This window comes from Neoarius graeffei, chromosome 1, assembly GCF_027579695.1.
Source record: "Neoarius graeffei isolate fNeoGra1 chromosome 1, fNeoGra1.pri, whole genome shotgun sequence".
NCBI lineage: Eukaryota > Metazoa > Chordata > Actinopteri > Siluriformes > Ariidae > Neoarius > Neoarius graeffei.
In genome coordinates, this window is record NC_083569.1 from 54,304,592 (window position 1) to 54,320,223 (window position 15,632).

General features: G+C 40.0%; 1 protein-coding gene across 3 annotated transcripts in view; it reads left to right on the plus strand.

Annotated features, from left to right (window-relative positions):
* The window catches only part of LOC132894629 (G protein pathway suppressor 2-like), a 34,617-nt gene that overhangs the window by 15,720 nt on the left and 3,265 nt on the right, over positions 1–15,632 (plus strand). For all 3 annotated transcript variants that reach the window (XM_060934709.1, XM_060934727.1, XM_060934718.1), the window contains 3 exons: positions 9,517–9,600; positions 9,758–9,834; positions 15,060–15,155. In XM_060934709.1, coding sequence (XP_060790692.1) covers positions 9,517–9,600; positions 9,758–9,834; positions 15,060–15,155 — 257 coding nt within the window. The remainder of the gene's footprint in view (positions 1–9,516; positions 9,601–9,757; positions 9,835–15,059; positions 15,156–15,632) is intronic.

Here is a 15,632-nt window from a genome sequence, read left to right on the forward strand (position 1 = left end):
TTTACCATGGATCTGGCGTTGGAGAGGTAGAGGCTTAGCAGTGGAGGTTTGAGTGGTTGTTTTCTGAGCTTAGTCAACAGGCCGGCTCTGCAGCCTCGCTTTTGCTTCCGCTCCCGGCACCGCCTCCTTCACTTTGCTTCCGATAACAATCCACGGAGACCCCGCTGGTCTCGCTACCTCGTCCGGAATGTTGTGCATGCGATGGAAATCGCTACAAACCGTCATTTTCTGCTGGAAACCAATGTCCAGTAAGTCCATACGGTTGTAGTGGATATTGAAGTCCGGTACAGATGAACAACACGCAAAAATACACACAAAAAACATAAAAACTGTGCACAGGTAGGGAGAACTTGTAGCCGCAGCCGTTGTAGTAGAATTGTATATAGTAGGGTTTTCCAGAAGAAAAGGTAGAAGTAAAAGCAGAAATAGAACCAGAAGTAGAAGGCGGAAATATGGCGTTTGACCGACAAGATGGCGTCTGTCACAATCTGGATCGGCTGTGACGTCACATGCAAGTGCTCCATAGGCTGGAAAACATCAGCCGTATCTGGCAACATTGCATGATGTGCGAGTCAGTGTTTATGTAGGCTTAAATTCTGTTACTGAAAGTGTGTTATGTTTACAGTGAAGGACTGTGTGCACTTTATTTATTTTTTTTACTTAATACAAGAAATTAATGGCTGCCAACATTTTTGCCAAAATGGTATTTTATTTTCCATTGTTTAGGCAGCTTCAGCATCATACTGTGAGATTCTGTTCAAATTGTTTTTTTTTCTTCTATGAAGCCTGAGCCATTTATTTTATTAGTTTATAATTATTGTTTAATTTAGTCTTCAGGAGAGACTGCCTGCACACAGTACTAGTATTAATAGTTTTTTTTCTTCCATGAAAGCTGAGGCATTTATATTATATTTTAAGGTAACTTCATGTTGTGCTGTGAGGTTCTCTGCACTTTAACTTTTGAACCAACAGGAGCATTTGGATAAGTAAAGCCTATTTTTCTGCATTTTTGTAGTCCTGGTAATCTTACACATTCTACATGATTGCTAGTTTTTTTTTTTTTGAGTAATTTGTTTAATTTTTCTTGTTGAAAGTTCAAATTAGTATTATGTTAATGATATTCTAAAAGTAAAGATTAATAAAACTGTTCTGTTTATAGATGTACTCTGAAGTAATACATTGGTAGATATTTATTTTTCTGTCCCCTGTTTCTACAACTAGTGAGGGATCTGTCCCCTATTTTCAAATTCCTAGATTAGGCTCTGCTGTCACACTACAGATGCACGAACACAGATACGGAAGAGAAAACGGAGACTTCCGGTCTCCTCTTCTTCTTTTTCACGTTGCAGTTCCGGATACAAGAATCTGACAAGTCGTGTATGGAAGTACAGTGTGAGCAGTCAGATCGCATCCGAGCATCGGATCGTATAGTGTGAGAACAGGAATCGTAAGCTGTGTGCTGTTTACCCCTGCGATTCACTCGTACAGTGTGAGCAGCAGCTGAATACCGCGATTGAAAAAATCGCACAGTGTATGCCCAGCTTAAGACAAAGCTCATAGGTTCAGTTCTGTAGCTCTCAGTTCTGCCCTGATGAGTTTGTACCCAGTTCTCTGTTGTTAGTTTAGAGCAGTGAAGCCCCTGCAGTCGTTCTCAGTTCAGTTCATGACCTTGCACTTTAGAAGCCAGGCAAACACAATGAACCCAAACGTCTTTCCATTTGCCAGTTGGGTTTTATTCCTTAGTGGCATCAATTCTTTGCATCATCGTAAGATGTAACAGTGTAGAATTGAAACCTTGCTTTCGATTTAAAACTACAGGTTGCAGATGCAAACACTGTGAATGAAGTACATTTTGGGTAACAATCTATTGTTCAAGCTAGAAACTTAATCTTGACAAAATGTAACATGAAAATGAATGTTTTGTTTCTTGAAGAACAGTTGTGTTCTATTTTTCATTGTGGTGATCCCTTTATTAGTATGTTGTGTGGAAGGATAATGTGTGGGTGTGATAACTAGTACATTTATGAATTAGTTGGTATACTTCAAGTTGTAGTAGCCCGTAGTGTCAGGGCGAGGGGGGTGAAAGGCCTGTGGAGGGATCATGGAATGATAACTTTGCTGCTGAGAAGGATCTGTGAAGACTGAAATTAAAAATAGAGTGAGAGAATAAAGAATTACAGTAATGCTACGAGTTGTAAAGCTAGATATGATGTAAATCTAGGCATTATTAGGTTGAGAAGGGTGTAGTATGGAGGCTTGTGTATTTGCAGAAAATATTTCCAAATTGCAGAACAAAATTTTGACATTCTGCAATATTGCAGAACACTGGAAAAAAGTATTTCGACCACTGCATCCTGTATAGTGCACTCAAAGTATCCCACAATGCATTGCGAAAAGTAGTGTACAACCGATGGTCACTATCCAAACAATATATCCCATCATGCATTGCGGTCGCGCTGAAAGAAATCAAATCAAAAGCCTCAAATTTGATTTATTAAAAGGCAGCGGCAAAGAAGAAAGTATTCAGCCTTGATTTAAAAGAACTGAAAGATGCAGCAGAGACACAGTATTTTGTATTTATTAATGTGAGAAATACGCTCAGTATAATTATTTTGAAAACCCATCAGCTGATTGATCTGACACGTTTTAAGGCGACTCATTTTGGATTTTTCGGATCACGGATCCGCCAACGGCAGTTAAATACTACCGCTAGAAAAATAAAAAGTCTGTGCGTATTTTTATTTTTATTTTAACCGCCGAAACGTACAAAAAGAAATGTAAAAAAAATAGTCTCGCATTTTTCTTGTAACAGCACTGTATCCCTGGTACTAGGTCATATTTCTTTAAGTAAAAAGTATTAGAATCGCAAATACAAACGGCAATGTATGTTGTATATATCCACTTCAGCCGAGTCCGAAAACGAAACTATTTACGACATTGAGTATTCACTTGAATTTTTTTATGGTATTTACGACCGCTTTACGACAGTGTCAACCTCGTGCTGACCATGGCTGACGCTGACAGCATGGATTCCGAGCTATCGCCTCAACTGTACGTAAGCATAAAGTGTGGTTAAGAAAAGTCTTTTCACTGTCTCACTAACCAAAACGTGGGCGATTTCGTCTCTCAAGCGTTGAAAGTAAACAATGAAAAGATCAAAACGATCTTTGGTTCTCAGAAAGAAGGTGGTGATGTAACGAGCACAATGCCGAATATGCCTGCCATAACGTTAGTTCGCGATTTTGGCTGCAAGTATCTGACTGTGGAATTAGAAGAGGATGGTGCCACAGACAGTCCTATTGAATCAAGTAGCACGAACGTATCAGCCTTCTTATTTCTATTCTTTAAATTCGTTTCTTAAGACAAGGATTTTTTAAGATGTTACCTTGACAGTTTCGGTGATAAACTTCCGCCTTCTTCAAAACAGTCACCAGATGTCGAGTGGTGACGTGCCTAATTAGCTGATGTTACGCTACGGAGGCGTGAACGTCCCGCCCAATTTGACAGGTAGTTCACGCCTCCTGCTGTCAGGTCGCTCCTCCAGGACTGCACTCCAGGTGTGCGACAGCGCATACGCTCCCTCATCCCGGTTCATCGTTCTCTGCGCACGCTTTCGTATCTCCACTGCCTCTAAAATCCAATATTGTCGGACAAGACAATAGCTTTTCTGGACCTAAAAATACACCACACAGAAGAAGGGAACATTAAAATCACAACATACAGAAAACCTACACACACCGACCAATATCTACTCTGGACATCTGAACATCCCATCGCACATAAAATGTCAGTAATCAGAACACTGTACGACCGAACACAGAACATCACGGAGGAGAAAGACAGACAGGAGGAGGAACAACACATCCAACAGGCATTAAAAAACTGCCAATATCCACCGTGGGCAATCCGAAAAGGGAAACTACAGACACAAACAAAGGAAAAAAACAAACAAACAAGGAGAAACACCGAAAAAACAAACCGAGGCTTTGTCACACTACCATACATAAAAGGAGTTACAGAACGCATCCAACGATCCATGAGGAAATACCACATCAACACCCCGGTCAAACCATACAAGAACCTCCGACAGCTGCTAGTTCACCCCAAAGATAAAATACAACTGGACAATAAATGCAACGTCATCTATGAAATCCCTTGCCGTTCATGTAATAAAGTTTATATTGGTGAAACGGGCAGATGCTTCCATACTCGCAAAAAAGAACACCAAATAGAGTGTGAAAAAGAAACAACAAAAAGACTCACAAGATCCGAAAAAGAAAAAGTAAACCAAGAAAACTTAAAATCAGCCATTTCAGACCACTGCAAACGACATAATCATATAATGAATTGGGAAGAGGCCAGAGTCATTCGCGCTGAAGAAAATAGATACCAGCGTTGGATTTTAGAGGCAGTGGAGATACGAAAGCGTGCGCAGAGAACGATGAACCGGGATGAGGGAGCGTACGCGCTGTCACACACCTGGAGCGCAGTCCTGGAGGAGCGACCTGACAGCAGGAGGCGTGAACTACCTGTCAAATTGGGCGGGACGTTCACGCCTCCGTAGCGTAACATCAGCTGATAAGGCACGTCACCACTCGACATCTGGTGACTGTTTTGAAGAAGGCGGAAGTTTATCGCCGAAACTGTCAAGGTAACATCTTAAAAAATCCTTGTCTTAAGAAACGAATTTAAAGAATAGTTTCAATAGGTAGACATAATGAACTTTCACTACATACGTATCAGCCTTCGATGTGCTCATGAGAGCTCAACGGTCGTATGACCACATACCTTCAGAGAAGTAAATACTGGAATGCTAGTCCGTGTTATAAACTTGTACACAAGAACACACATGTATATACAGTGAGAGTAAAAAGTATTTGATCCCTTGCTGATTTTGTTGGTTTGCCCACTAATAAAGACATGATCATTCTATACTTTTAATGGTAAATGTATTCTAACATGGAGAGACAGAATATCAAAAAGAAAATCCAGAAAATAACTTTAAAGAATATATTTTAATTGATTTGTATTTCATTGAGGGAAATAAGTATTTGATCCCCTAGTATGCATTAGGAGTTCTGGCTTTCACAGACCAGTTAGACACTCCCAATCAACTTGTTACCTGAATTGAAGACACTTGTTCTAACTAATCACCTGTATGAAAGACACCTGTTCACAGAATCGGACAATCAGACAGATTCCAAACTCTCCAACATGGGTAAGACCAAAGAACTCTCTCAGGACCTCAGAGACAGGATTGTTGACCTGCACAAATCTGGAATGGGCTACAAAAACATTAGCAAGATGCTGGGTATTAAAGTAACAACCATTGGTGCAATTGTGAGAAAATTTAAGAAGTATAACATGACCATCAATAGACCTCGGTCTGGTGCTCCACAGAAGATTTCACCTCGTGGGGTGGCAATGATCATGAGAACTGTGAGAAATCGGCCTGCAACCACACAGCGGGAGTTAGTGAATGACCTCAAGGCAGCTGGGACCACAGTCACCAGGAAAACAATTGGCAACACTTTGCGCTGCAATGGATTAAAATCCTGCAGTGCCCGAAAAGTACCCTTGCTTAAGAAGGCACATGTGGAGGCCCGCCTAAAGTATGCCAATGATCACCTCAAAGATGTACAAAGTGATTGGGAGAAGGTTCTGTGGTCAGACGAGACCAAAATTGAACTATTTTGCTTAAACTCTACTCGTCATGTGTGGAGGAAGAAAAATGCTGCCTATGACCCCAGGAACACTGTGCCCGCCGTCAAGCATGGAGGTGGAAGCATTATGGTTTGGGGGTGTTTCTCTGCCAAGGGCACAGGGCTACTTCACCGCATCAGTGGGAAGATGGATGGAGCCATGTACCATGCAGTCCTGAGGGACAGCCTCCTCCCCTCTGCCAGGAAGTTGAAAATGGGCCGTGGTTGGGTCTTCCAACATGACAACGACCCGACGCATACAGCAAAGGCAACAAAGGAGTGGCTCAAGAAGAACCACATTAAGGTCATGGAGTGGCCCGGGCAGTCTCCGGACCTCAATCCAATCAAAAATCTATGGAGGGAGCTGAAGGTCCGAGTTGCCAAGCGACAGCCCACCAACCTTAATGATTTAGAGAGGATCTGCAAAGAAGAGTGGGCCAAAATTCCCCCTGATATGTGTGCTAACCTTGTGGTTAACTACAACAAACGTCTGTCTGCTGTGCTTGCAAACAAAGGCTTTGCCACCAAGTATGAAGTGCTTTTGGCTAGAGGGATCAAATACTTATTTCCCTCAATGAAATACAAATCAATTAAAATATATTCTTTCAAGTTATTTTCTGGATTTTCGTTTTGATATTCTGTCTCTCCATGTTAGAATACATCTACCATTAAAAGTATAGAATAATCATGTCTTTATTAGTGGGCAAACCAACAAAATCAGCAAGGGATCAAATACTTTTTACTCTCACTGTGTGTGTGTGTGTGTGTGTGTGTGTGTGTGTGTGTGTGTGTGTGTGTGTGTATATATATATGTGTGTGTGTAAATCTTAATCCGACATTGAAATTTTGCCATGCAAAAAAAAAAAATTGGACAAGGACACTTTTTATTTCGACCGACATCATCAAAAATATGTTGAAAAAATCCGTGAACCTAAAGATAAAAAATGGGTGGCCCAATTGTGCAACAGTAATGACATAAATAACAGTATGGCGGAGTAGTGTCCGAAAGTGTTTTTTCATTTTATCAATGAACTGACTATATAGTCCTCTATATAGTAATTCCCTAGATCATGAGTAGGGAGTAGTGAACAAATGAGTGATTTCGGACACAGGGGACATATTTAGGAGTGTTACAGAGGTGTCTGAAACTTAAGTGTAGCAAATGGTGGCAGTGCTGAAAACGAAAGATGTTCATCCTCTAACCTCTTTGCTTATAGAGATGTAGGTCTATTGCAAATAATTGGCAATGCAGAGCTCATAATGGTGTACCAGCTTGATCAGGAAGCGATATTCATAGAGAAATAAATGTTCTCCAGCAACACTATAAGAGAAGCGCCACATGGTCATCTGGCTACTCGGTTCATTTGATTGCTGAAGTAAACAGCACCAAGGAGGATGTGCTGTTGTAATTATAAATATTATTAAACACATTTCAGTTATGAAGTGCTTTTGTTCCTGGCCAATGATGCCACGTTTACTCACACTTGCCTATGATGTCAGTAAGATAATAACATAACATGGCTTCTTTTTATTTTTATCCACTTGAGGATTTTTCAATGTTGTGATCTCTGGTTAGCATTTTAGTAGCGCAGACTAGATTTTCTTATACTCTACTTTTGGATGCTTCAAGATATATGTGTGTGGTGTGTGTGTGTGTGTATGTATATATATATATATATATATATATATATATATATATATATATATATATATATATATATTTTTTTTTTTTTTTTTTTTTACAGGTATTGAGGAAGTACATAGTACTAACTGGGTCATGTTTAGTCTCTTTATGTGCTCAAAATTTCCTCCACCATCGTTGCAACGTTCCTGAAACCATCTCGAACACTGTGACATACAGTAACACACACATTCCGGTTAGCATCAATGTCCATAAATGCTTGCGAGATGAACTCCGTCAGTTCACCCACTGTGTGTGGCCTCCTCTCAAAAACCTTTTCCTTTTACTACGCCCCCAAAAAAAGAAGTCCATAGGTTTCGGGTCAGGTGAACATGGTGGTCAGTCAATAAGAAATAATGAAATAATAAAGTGAAATAATGAATAAATATTCTTTATTTTTTTCACGGTCCAAATCTTGCACTCTGATTGGCTGGCGAGTGGGTCTGTATCCTTTGGTACGGACCCCGGTTATGGACCTCTGGCGACTTGCTCGTTCACAACAACAACAAACATGGTAGCATTTTTTGTCAACATTTATCTTTTTTTTTTTTTTTTTAATAAGATTTATTTATAAGATTATCAAAAATCTTATACATTTTTGCCAGCATTTCTCAGGAAAATATCATTAATTTTACAGCATGGACAGTGTTCACAGTGAAAGCGAGTTTTACTACCCTGAGGAAGAAGAAATAAAAGAAAACATTTCAGGAGAAAGCTAAAAACCTCTAACTTCCTAACGCCAAGCAAAAACATGGCTGAATCCTGAATGACTCCTATTTTGTATAAATAGGGGACTACATAGGCGGCAAAATGTAGTTTTTTTTTCCTGCCATGGAAGTGCACTTGTATACCGAGGAGGAAGCAGTTTGCATTACAGCCGTGAATGAGGATTCAAAGTAGCATTAATTTTACAGCATGGATGGCGATAACGACAGTGTTCACAGCGAAAGCGAGTTTTACTACCCTGAGGAAGAAGAAATAAAAGAAAACATTTCAGGAGAAAGCTAAAAACCTCTAACTTGCTAACGCCGAGCAAAAACATGGCTGAATCCTGAATGACTCCTATTTGTATAAATAGGGGACTACATAGGCGGCAAAATGTAGTTGTTTCCCTGCCATGGAAGTGCACTTCTATACCGAGGAGGAAGCAATTTGCATTACAGCCGTGAATGAGGATTCAAAATGGCGGCTCGGTTTTCCCTTTCGGGCGCTCTCGTTTTTTTTTGTTAAAATTTGGTAAATAAAAAAAATTAATATATTATTTACCAGCTTAAGGTCGGTCCGTATGGTGAAATACCGTGACCTCGGCCCAGAGGGCCTCACTCAGTACTTTCAAGACCTTGGTCACGATATTTCACGATACAGACCTCCCAGCTGGTAAATAATATATCTCAACTTTTTGCCCACACTGTAGTATGTTATCCCTTGTTTCATCCACTAACTCAGATACAGGGTTTGCATTTGTGTTTTTAGATGTACAGACACTAATAATGGGGGCTTCCGATCTGGTGACTGTGGAGGCTTGTATTTTGTTATATGGTGTGTTATCACATTGGAAATGGCCATTACAAGATGGAATTTTGTCCATAAAAGGATGCACATCGTCAGCAAGAGCACTCCGATTATGGCATTCAAACAATGCTTGATTGGTTTTAAAGGGCCCAAAGAAAACATTCCCCATCCCATTATACCCCCGTCACCAGCCTGAACTTTTAACACGATACAGGCTGGGCCTGTGCATTCATGCTTGTAACACCAAATTCTGACTCTGTCATCTGCATATCAGAGCAGAAATCACGATTTCTATGACAAGTGATTTGTTTGAAAATTTCTGTTGTCTATTTTTGGTGAACTTGAGCCCACTGTAGTCTTAAATTCCTGTCCTAGGCTGACAGGAGTGCTATCTGGTGTGATCTTTTGCCCTTGTAACCCATCTACCTCAAGGTTCAGTGTGTTGTATGTTCCGATATGCTTTTCTGCTCAGCACAGTTGTAAAGATTATTTTCATGACCATAAATTCCCTGTCAGCTCGAACCAGTCTGGCCATTCTCCTCAGACCTTTCACCTACACGCACAGCTTCCACTTACCGAACTGCTGCTCACTGGATGTTTTGTCCTACTCTCTTTTTAAAGGTGCTTCAGCTTTCCAGACCATGCCCTACCTGTCCCATCAGCCGCAGGGTTACGCTGTCCACAGTCACTTTGCTTCCCAGCCAGGTACACACAAGCTTATTGTTGGTAGAACATCCTATTTGCTTTGTGCGTTTTGCTAGCTGTTAAATTCTGGTGTTTTTCTGGTTATTAGGAAGTAATGAACAATCATCTATGCTTCATTCACTGTTCTCTCTTTTCACCCTTATGTTGCCTGTGGCAGGATTCCTTCCCAGTGCCACTATACCCCTTCAGAAGCAGTTGGAACATGCCAATCAGCAGTCTGGTTTCACTGACTCGGTACTTCTAGTTTCACTTCATTCTTAAAAACCTAACTTGCACCAAAGTGGTGGAACCTTTGCATAAGCTTGTGTTGCTTGTTCAGATAACCAAGTCTGCCCAGTTATTACATGTAAGATTTTCTTAAGGGTTGTTTTACAATCGGGGTACGCAAGCTAAAAATCACATTTAACACTTATTATCTTCAATATCAAAAGGCTTGACTAAATAAACTTGGTTGTTTATTGTAGCCCTGTGATAGCTCTATTTACCATGCAAAAAAAAAAATTGGTGATAACGTTATTTTTGGTGAATGTATGGCAATATGTGTCATATTTAGCAAAATTACTCGTGTCATTTAGAAAAAGTGCTTTTTTGACCACAGGTAGCTCCAAAAGGGATGCACTTAAATCATTCTTTATACCATAAAACAAATATTTGGTTCCATATCATTGGAAACATAGTTAAGTTTTAATGTTGAATGCCAGTAAGTTTTCAGACTATTTTGATCAAATTAGTCTGTAATTGTGTCAAAAAAAAGTCCTCTCCGAGACAGCTAATTTTTCAATATAAAATAACCTATCTAAAATGATTATTTTCATCCTAAATTGTGGTCAAGATATTGGGACATAAATATTAGAGACAACTAACACAAAGCTTACAGCCTTATATTTAAAAGCACTATGGAAGTAGTGGATTCTGAATTGTCAAAAAAAAAGTCCTCTCCGAGAATCACTTCATTTGTTTCTCCTATCTTATAGCAGATTACACAAAACTACCATACACACGTCAAAAAATTACCTGAAATCTGTTCTTTAACTCGTCCTTCACTTAAAAACTGGTACAAGAACCAGTTTGAATTTTGGACCCCTGTGACAAACTTTGTACCCTGATTGTAAAACAGCCCATAAGGTTCCATTCACAGTGATTTTTGGACAGCCCTCAGAATCAGCACTAGTATGCATTGCTGATTTGTTACAGTATACAGTGGTGCTTGAAAGTTTGTGAACCCTTCAGAATTTTCTAGATTTCTGCATAAATTTCAACATGAATTTTTATGTAATATAAAATATTGTTGAATATTATTTCAGTGCGAAATAATATTGAGATATGCCTATATTATATACAGTGGGGTATAAAAGTATTTAGTCAGTCACCAATTGTGCAAGTTCTCCCACTTAAAAACATGAGAGAGGCCCGTAATTGTCATCATAGGTATACCTCAGCTATGAGAGACAAAATGAGAAAAAAAAATCCAGAAAATCACATTGTCTGATTTCTAAAGAATTTATTTGCAAATTATGGTGGAAAATAAGTATTTGGTCAATAACAAAAGTTCATCTCAATACTTTGTTATATACCCTTTGTTGGCAATGACAGAGGTCAAATGTTTTCTGTAAGTCTTCACAAGGTTTTCACACACTGTTGCTGGTATTTTGGCCCATTCCTCCATGCAGATCTCCTCTAGAGCAGTGATGTTTTGGGGCTGTCGCTGGGCAACACGGACTTTCAACTCCCTCCAAAGATTTTCTATGGGGCTGAGATCTGGAGACTGGCTAGGCCACTCCAGGACCTTGAAATGCTTCTTACGAAGCCACTCCTTCGTTGCCCGGGCGGTGTGTTTGGGATCATTGTCATGCTGAAAGACCCAGCCACGTTTCATCTTCAATGCCCTTGCTGATGGAAGGAGGTTTTCACTCAAAATCTCACGATACATGGCCCCATTCATTCTTTCCTTTACACGGATCAGTCGTCCTGGTCCCTTTGCAGAAAAACAGCCCCAAAGCATGATGTTTCCACCCCCATGCTTCACAGTAGGTATGGTGTTCTTTGGATGCAACTCAGCATTCTTTCTCCTCCAAACACTACAAGTTGAGTTTTTACTAAAAAGTTCTATTTTGGTTTCATCTGACCATATGACATTCTCCCAATCCTCTTCTGGATCATCCAGATATGCTCTAGCAAACTTCAGACCGGCCTGGACATGTACTGGCTTAAGCAGAGGGACATGTCTGGCACTGCAGGATTTGAGTCCCTGGTGGCGTAGTGTGTTACTGATGGTAGCCTTTGTTACTTTGGTCCCAGCTCTCTGCAGGTCATTCACTAGGCCCCCCCCCGTGTGGTTCTGGGATTTTTGCTTACCGTTCTTGTGATCATTTTGACCCCACAGGGTGAGATCTTGCGTGGAGCCCCAGATCGAGGGAGATTATCAGTGGTCTTGCATGTCTTCCATTTTCTAATAATTGCTCCCACAGTTGATTTCTTCACACCAAGCTGCTTACCTATTGCAGATTCAGTCTTCCCAGCCTGGTGCAGGTCTACAATTTTGTTTCTGGTGTCCTTTGGCAGCTCTTTGGTCTTGGCCATAGTGGAGTTTGGAGTGTGACTGTTTGAGGTTGTGGACAGCTGTCTTTTATACTGATAACGAGTTCAAACAGGTGCCATTAATACAGGTAACGAGTGGAGGACAGAGGAGCCTCTTAAAGAAGAAGTTACAGGTCTGTGAGAGCCAGAAATCTTGCTTGTTTGTAGGTGACCAAATACTTATTTTACCGAGGAATTTACCAATTAATTCATTAAAAATCCTACAATGTGATTTCCTGGATTCTTCCCCCCATTCTGTCTCTCATAGTTGAAGTGTACCTATGATGAAAATTACAGGCCTCTCTCATCTTTTTAAGTGGGAGAACTTGCACAATTGGTGGCTGACTAAATACTTTTTTGCCCCACTGTAGACACATCCAAAAAATGCAAGTTATTCAAAAGAATTTTAATTTTGAACTGGATCATCATTTTGACAACGCACATCTAGTCAGTGGGAAAACACTGGAAGTGATGTCATCGGAGTGAAGATATCTGGAATTATATCCCTCATCAAAAAAATTCCCGTGCAGGGATTGGCCAAGGATGGCTCATGTGACATAAAATAGTTCCACTATTGATTAAGCAATGTATCTTGTGACGTCAAAAAAATAGATATAATATGAGTCAGTCATGGTATATCCTGGATATACAGTGGTGCTTGAAAGTTTATGAACCCTTTAGAATTTTCTATATTTCTGCATAAACATGACCTAAAACATCATCAGATTTTCATGCAAGTCCTAAAAGTAGATAAAGAGAACCCAGTTAAACAAATGAGACAAAAATATTATACTTGGTCATTTATTTATTGAGGAAAATGGTCCAATATTACATATCCGTGAGTGGCAAAAGTATGTGAACCTTTGCTTTCAGTATCTGGTGTGACCCCCTTGTGCAGCAATAACTGCAACTAAACGTTTCCGGTAACTGTTGATCAGTCCTGCACACCGGCTTGGAGGAATTTTAGCCCATTCCTCCGTACAAAACAGCTTCAACTCTGGGATGTTGGTGGGTTTCCTCACATGAACTGCTCGCTTCAGGTCCTTCCACAACATTTCAGTTGGATCAAGGTCAGGTCTTTGACTTGGCCATTCCAAAACATTAACTTTATTCTTCTTTAACCATTCTTTTGTCGAACAACTTGTGTGCTTAGGGTCGTTGTCTTGCTGCATGACCCACCTTCTCTTGAGATTCAGTTCATGGACAGATGTCCTGACATTTTCCTTCAGAATTTGCTGGTATAATTCAGAATTCATTGTTCCATCAATGATGGCAAGCCGTCCTGGGCCAGATGCAGCAAAACAGGCCCAAACCATGATACTACCACCACCATGTTTCACAGATAGAATAAGGTTCTTATGCTGGAATGCAGTGTTTTCCTTTCTCCAAACATAACACTTCTCATTTAAACCAAAAAGTTCTATTTTGGTCTCATCTGGCCACAAAACATTTTTCCAATAGCCTTCTGGCTTGTCCACGTGATCTTTAGCAAACTGCAGACAAGCAGCAATGTTCTTTTTGGAGAACAGTGCTTTTTTCCTTGCAGCCCTGCCATGCACACCATTGTTGTTCAGTGTTCTCCTGATGGTGGACTCATGAACATTAACATTAGCCAATGTGAGAGAGGCCTTCAGTTGCTTAGAAGTTACCCTGGGGTCCTTTGTGACCTCGCCGACTATTACACGCCTTGCTCTTGGAGTGATCTTTGTTGGTCGACCACTCTTGGGGAGGGTAACAATGGTCTTGAATTTCCTCCATTTGTACACAATCTGTCTGACTGTGGATTGGTGGAGTCCAAACTCTTTAGAGATGGTTTTGTAACCTTTTCCAGCCTGATGAGCATCAACAACGCTTTTTCTGAGGTCCTCAGAAATCTCCTTTGTTCGTGCCATGATACACTTCCATAAACATGTGTTGAAGATCAGACTTTGATAGATCCCTGTTCTTTAAATAAAACAGGGTGCCCACTCACACCTGATTGTCATCCCATTGATTGAAAACACCTGACTCTAATTTCACCTTCAAATTAACGGCTAATCCTAGAGGTTCACATACTTTTGCCACTCACAGATATGTAATATTGAATCATTTTCCTCAATAAATAAATGAGCAAGTATAATATTTTTGTGTCATTTGTTTAACTGGGTTCTCTTTATCTACTTTTAGGACTTGTGTGAAAATCTGATGATGTTTTAGGTCATATTTATGCAGAAATATAGAAAATTCTAAAGGGTTCACAAACTTTCAAGCACCACTGTATGTATTTGTGTTAATCCAACCTGTGCACACACTCGCATAGCAAGCTTCAGCTTGCCATTAGCTGTCCTTTATCGAATAATTTTTTTTCGTGCTGTTTCATACGTCCCTGGATGTGAACTGAAAACTGCTCAACACTGACCTAAATTACTGAAGCCTGAGTAATTTTTATGTATCGGCATGTATTGGTGTGCGTTCTGTCAATGTTTTGCACTGAATCAGTGAGGGTCATTTTTGTTAGATGCCATAAAGTCCTCATGAACACCAGCTAATGTCTGACAAACTTCATAGCCAATGTGACATCAGAATACACTGGTTTTCATTTTTGACTTTTTTTTTTTTTGAGCCATTTGTGTTATGCAGCTGTAGTATGTACTTTATGTGCAATTACAGTGACGTGATATATGTTTGCTTTCTGGTTATATATTTTTTTTATTTGAGTACTGGAGACATTCATTCAGTTTAAGTTTGTGGAAAAAGGAAATATGACAACAAATATGACAGGTGCTGCATATAGCAAATCAGTATACACTGCTTGATGAGAAAGGAATGTATAAATGTGTGTGTGTGTGTGTGTGTGTGTGTGTGTGTGTGTGTGTGTGTGTGTGTGTGTTTGTTTGTTTCAGGGTGCCCTGAGACCCATACATGCACAGGCTCTACATGCAAGTGCTGCAGGACTGCTGCCAGCACCTTCATTGACTGTTCAAATTCCTACTGCAAAGGTGAGTTCAATGCTTTAATACTCAATGAACTCACTTCATCACGTAATGTTTCATTTAACACACTTAATGTCACTTAATTCTCCTTTTTCACCTTATACCTTTTACTCTTTCCGTAAGTGTGTGTGTGTGTGTGTGTGTGTGTGTGTGTACATGTACGTACACTACCATTCAAAAGTGTGGGGTCACTTTGAAATGTGCTTATTTTTGAAAGAAAAGCACTGTTCTTTTCAATGAAGATCACTTTAAACTAATCAGAAATCCACTCTATACATTGCTAATGTGCTAAATGACTATTCTAGCTGCAAATGTGTGGTTTTTGGTGCAATATCTCCATAGGTGTATAGAGGCCCATTTCCAGCAACTCTCACTCCAGTGTTCTAATGGTACAATGTGTTTGCTCATTGCCTCAGAAGGCTAATGGATGATTAGAAAACCCTTGTACAATCATGTTAGCACAGCTGAAAACAGTTGAGCTCT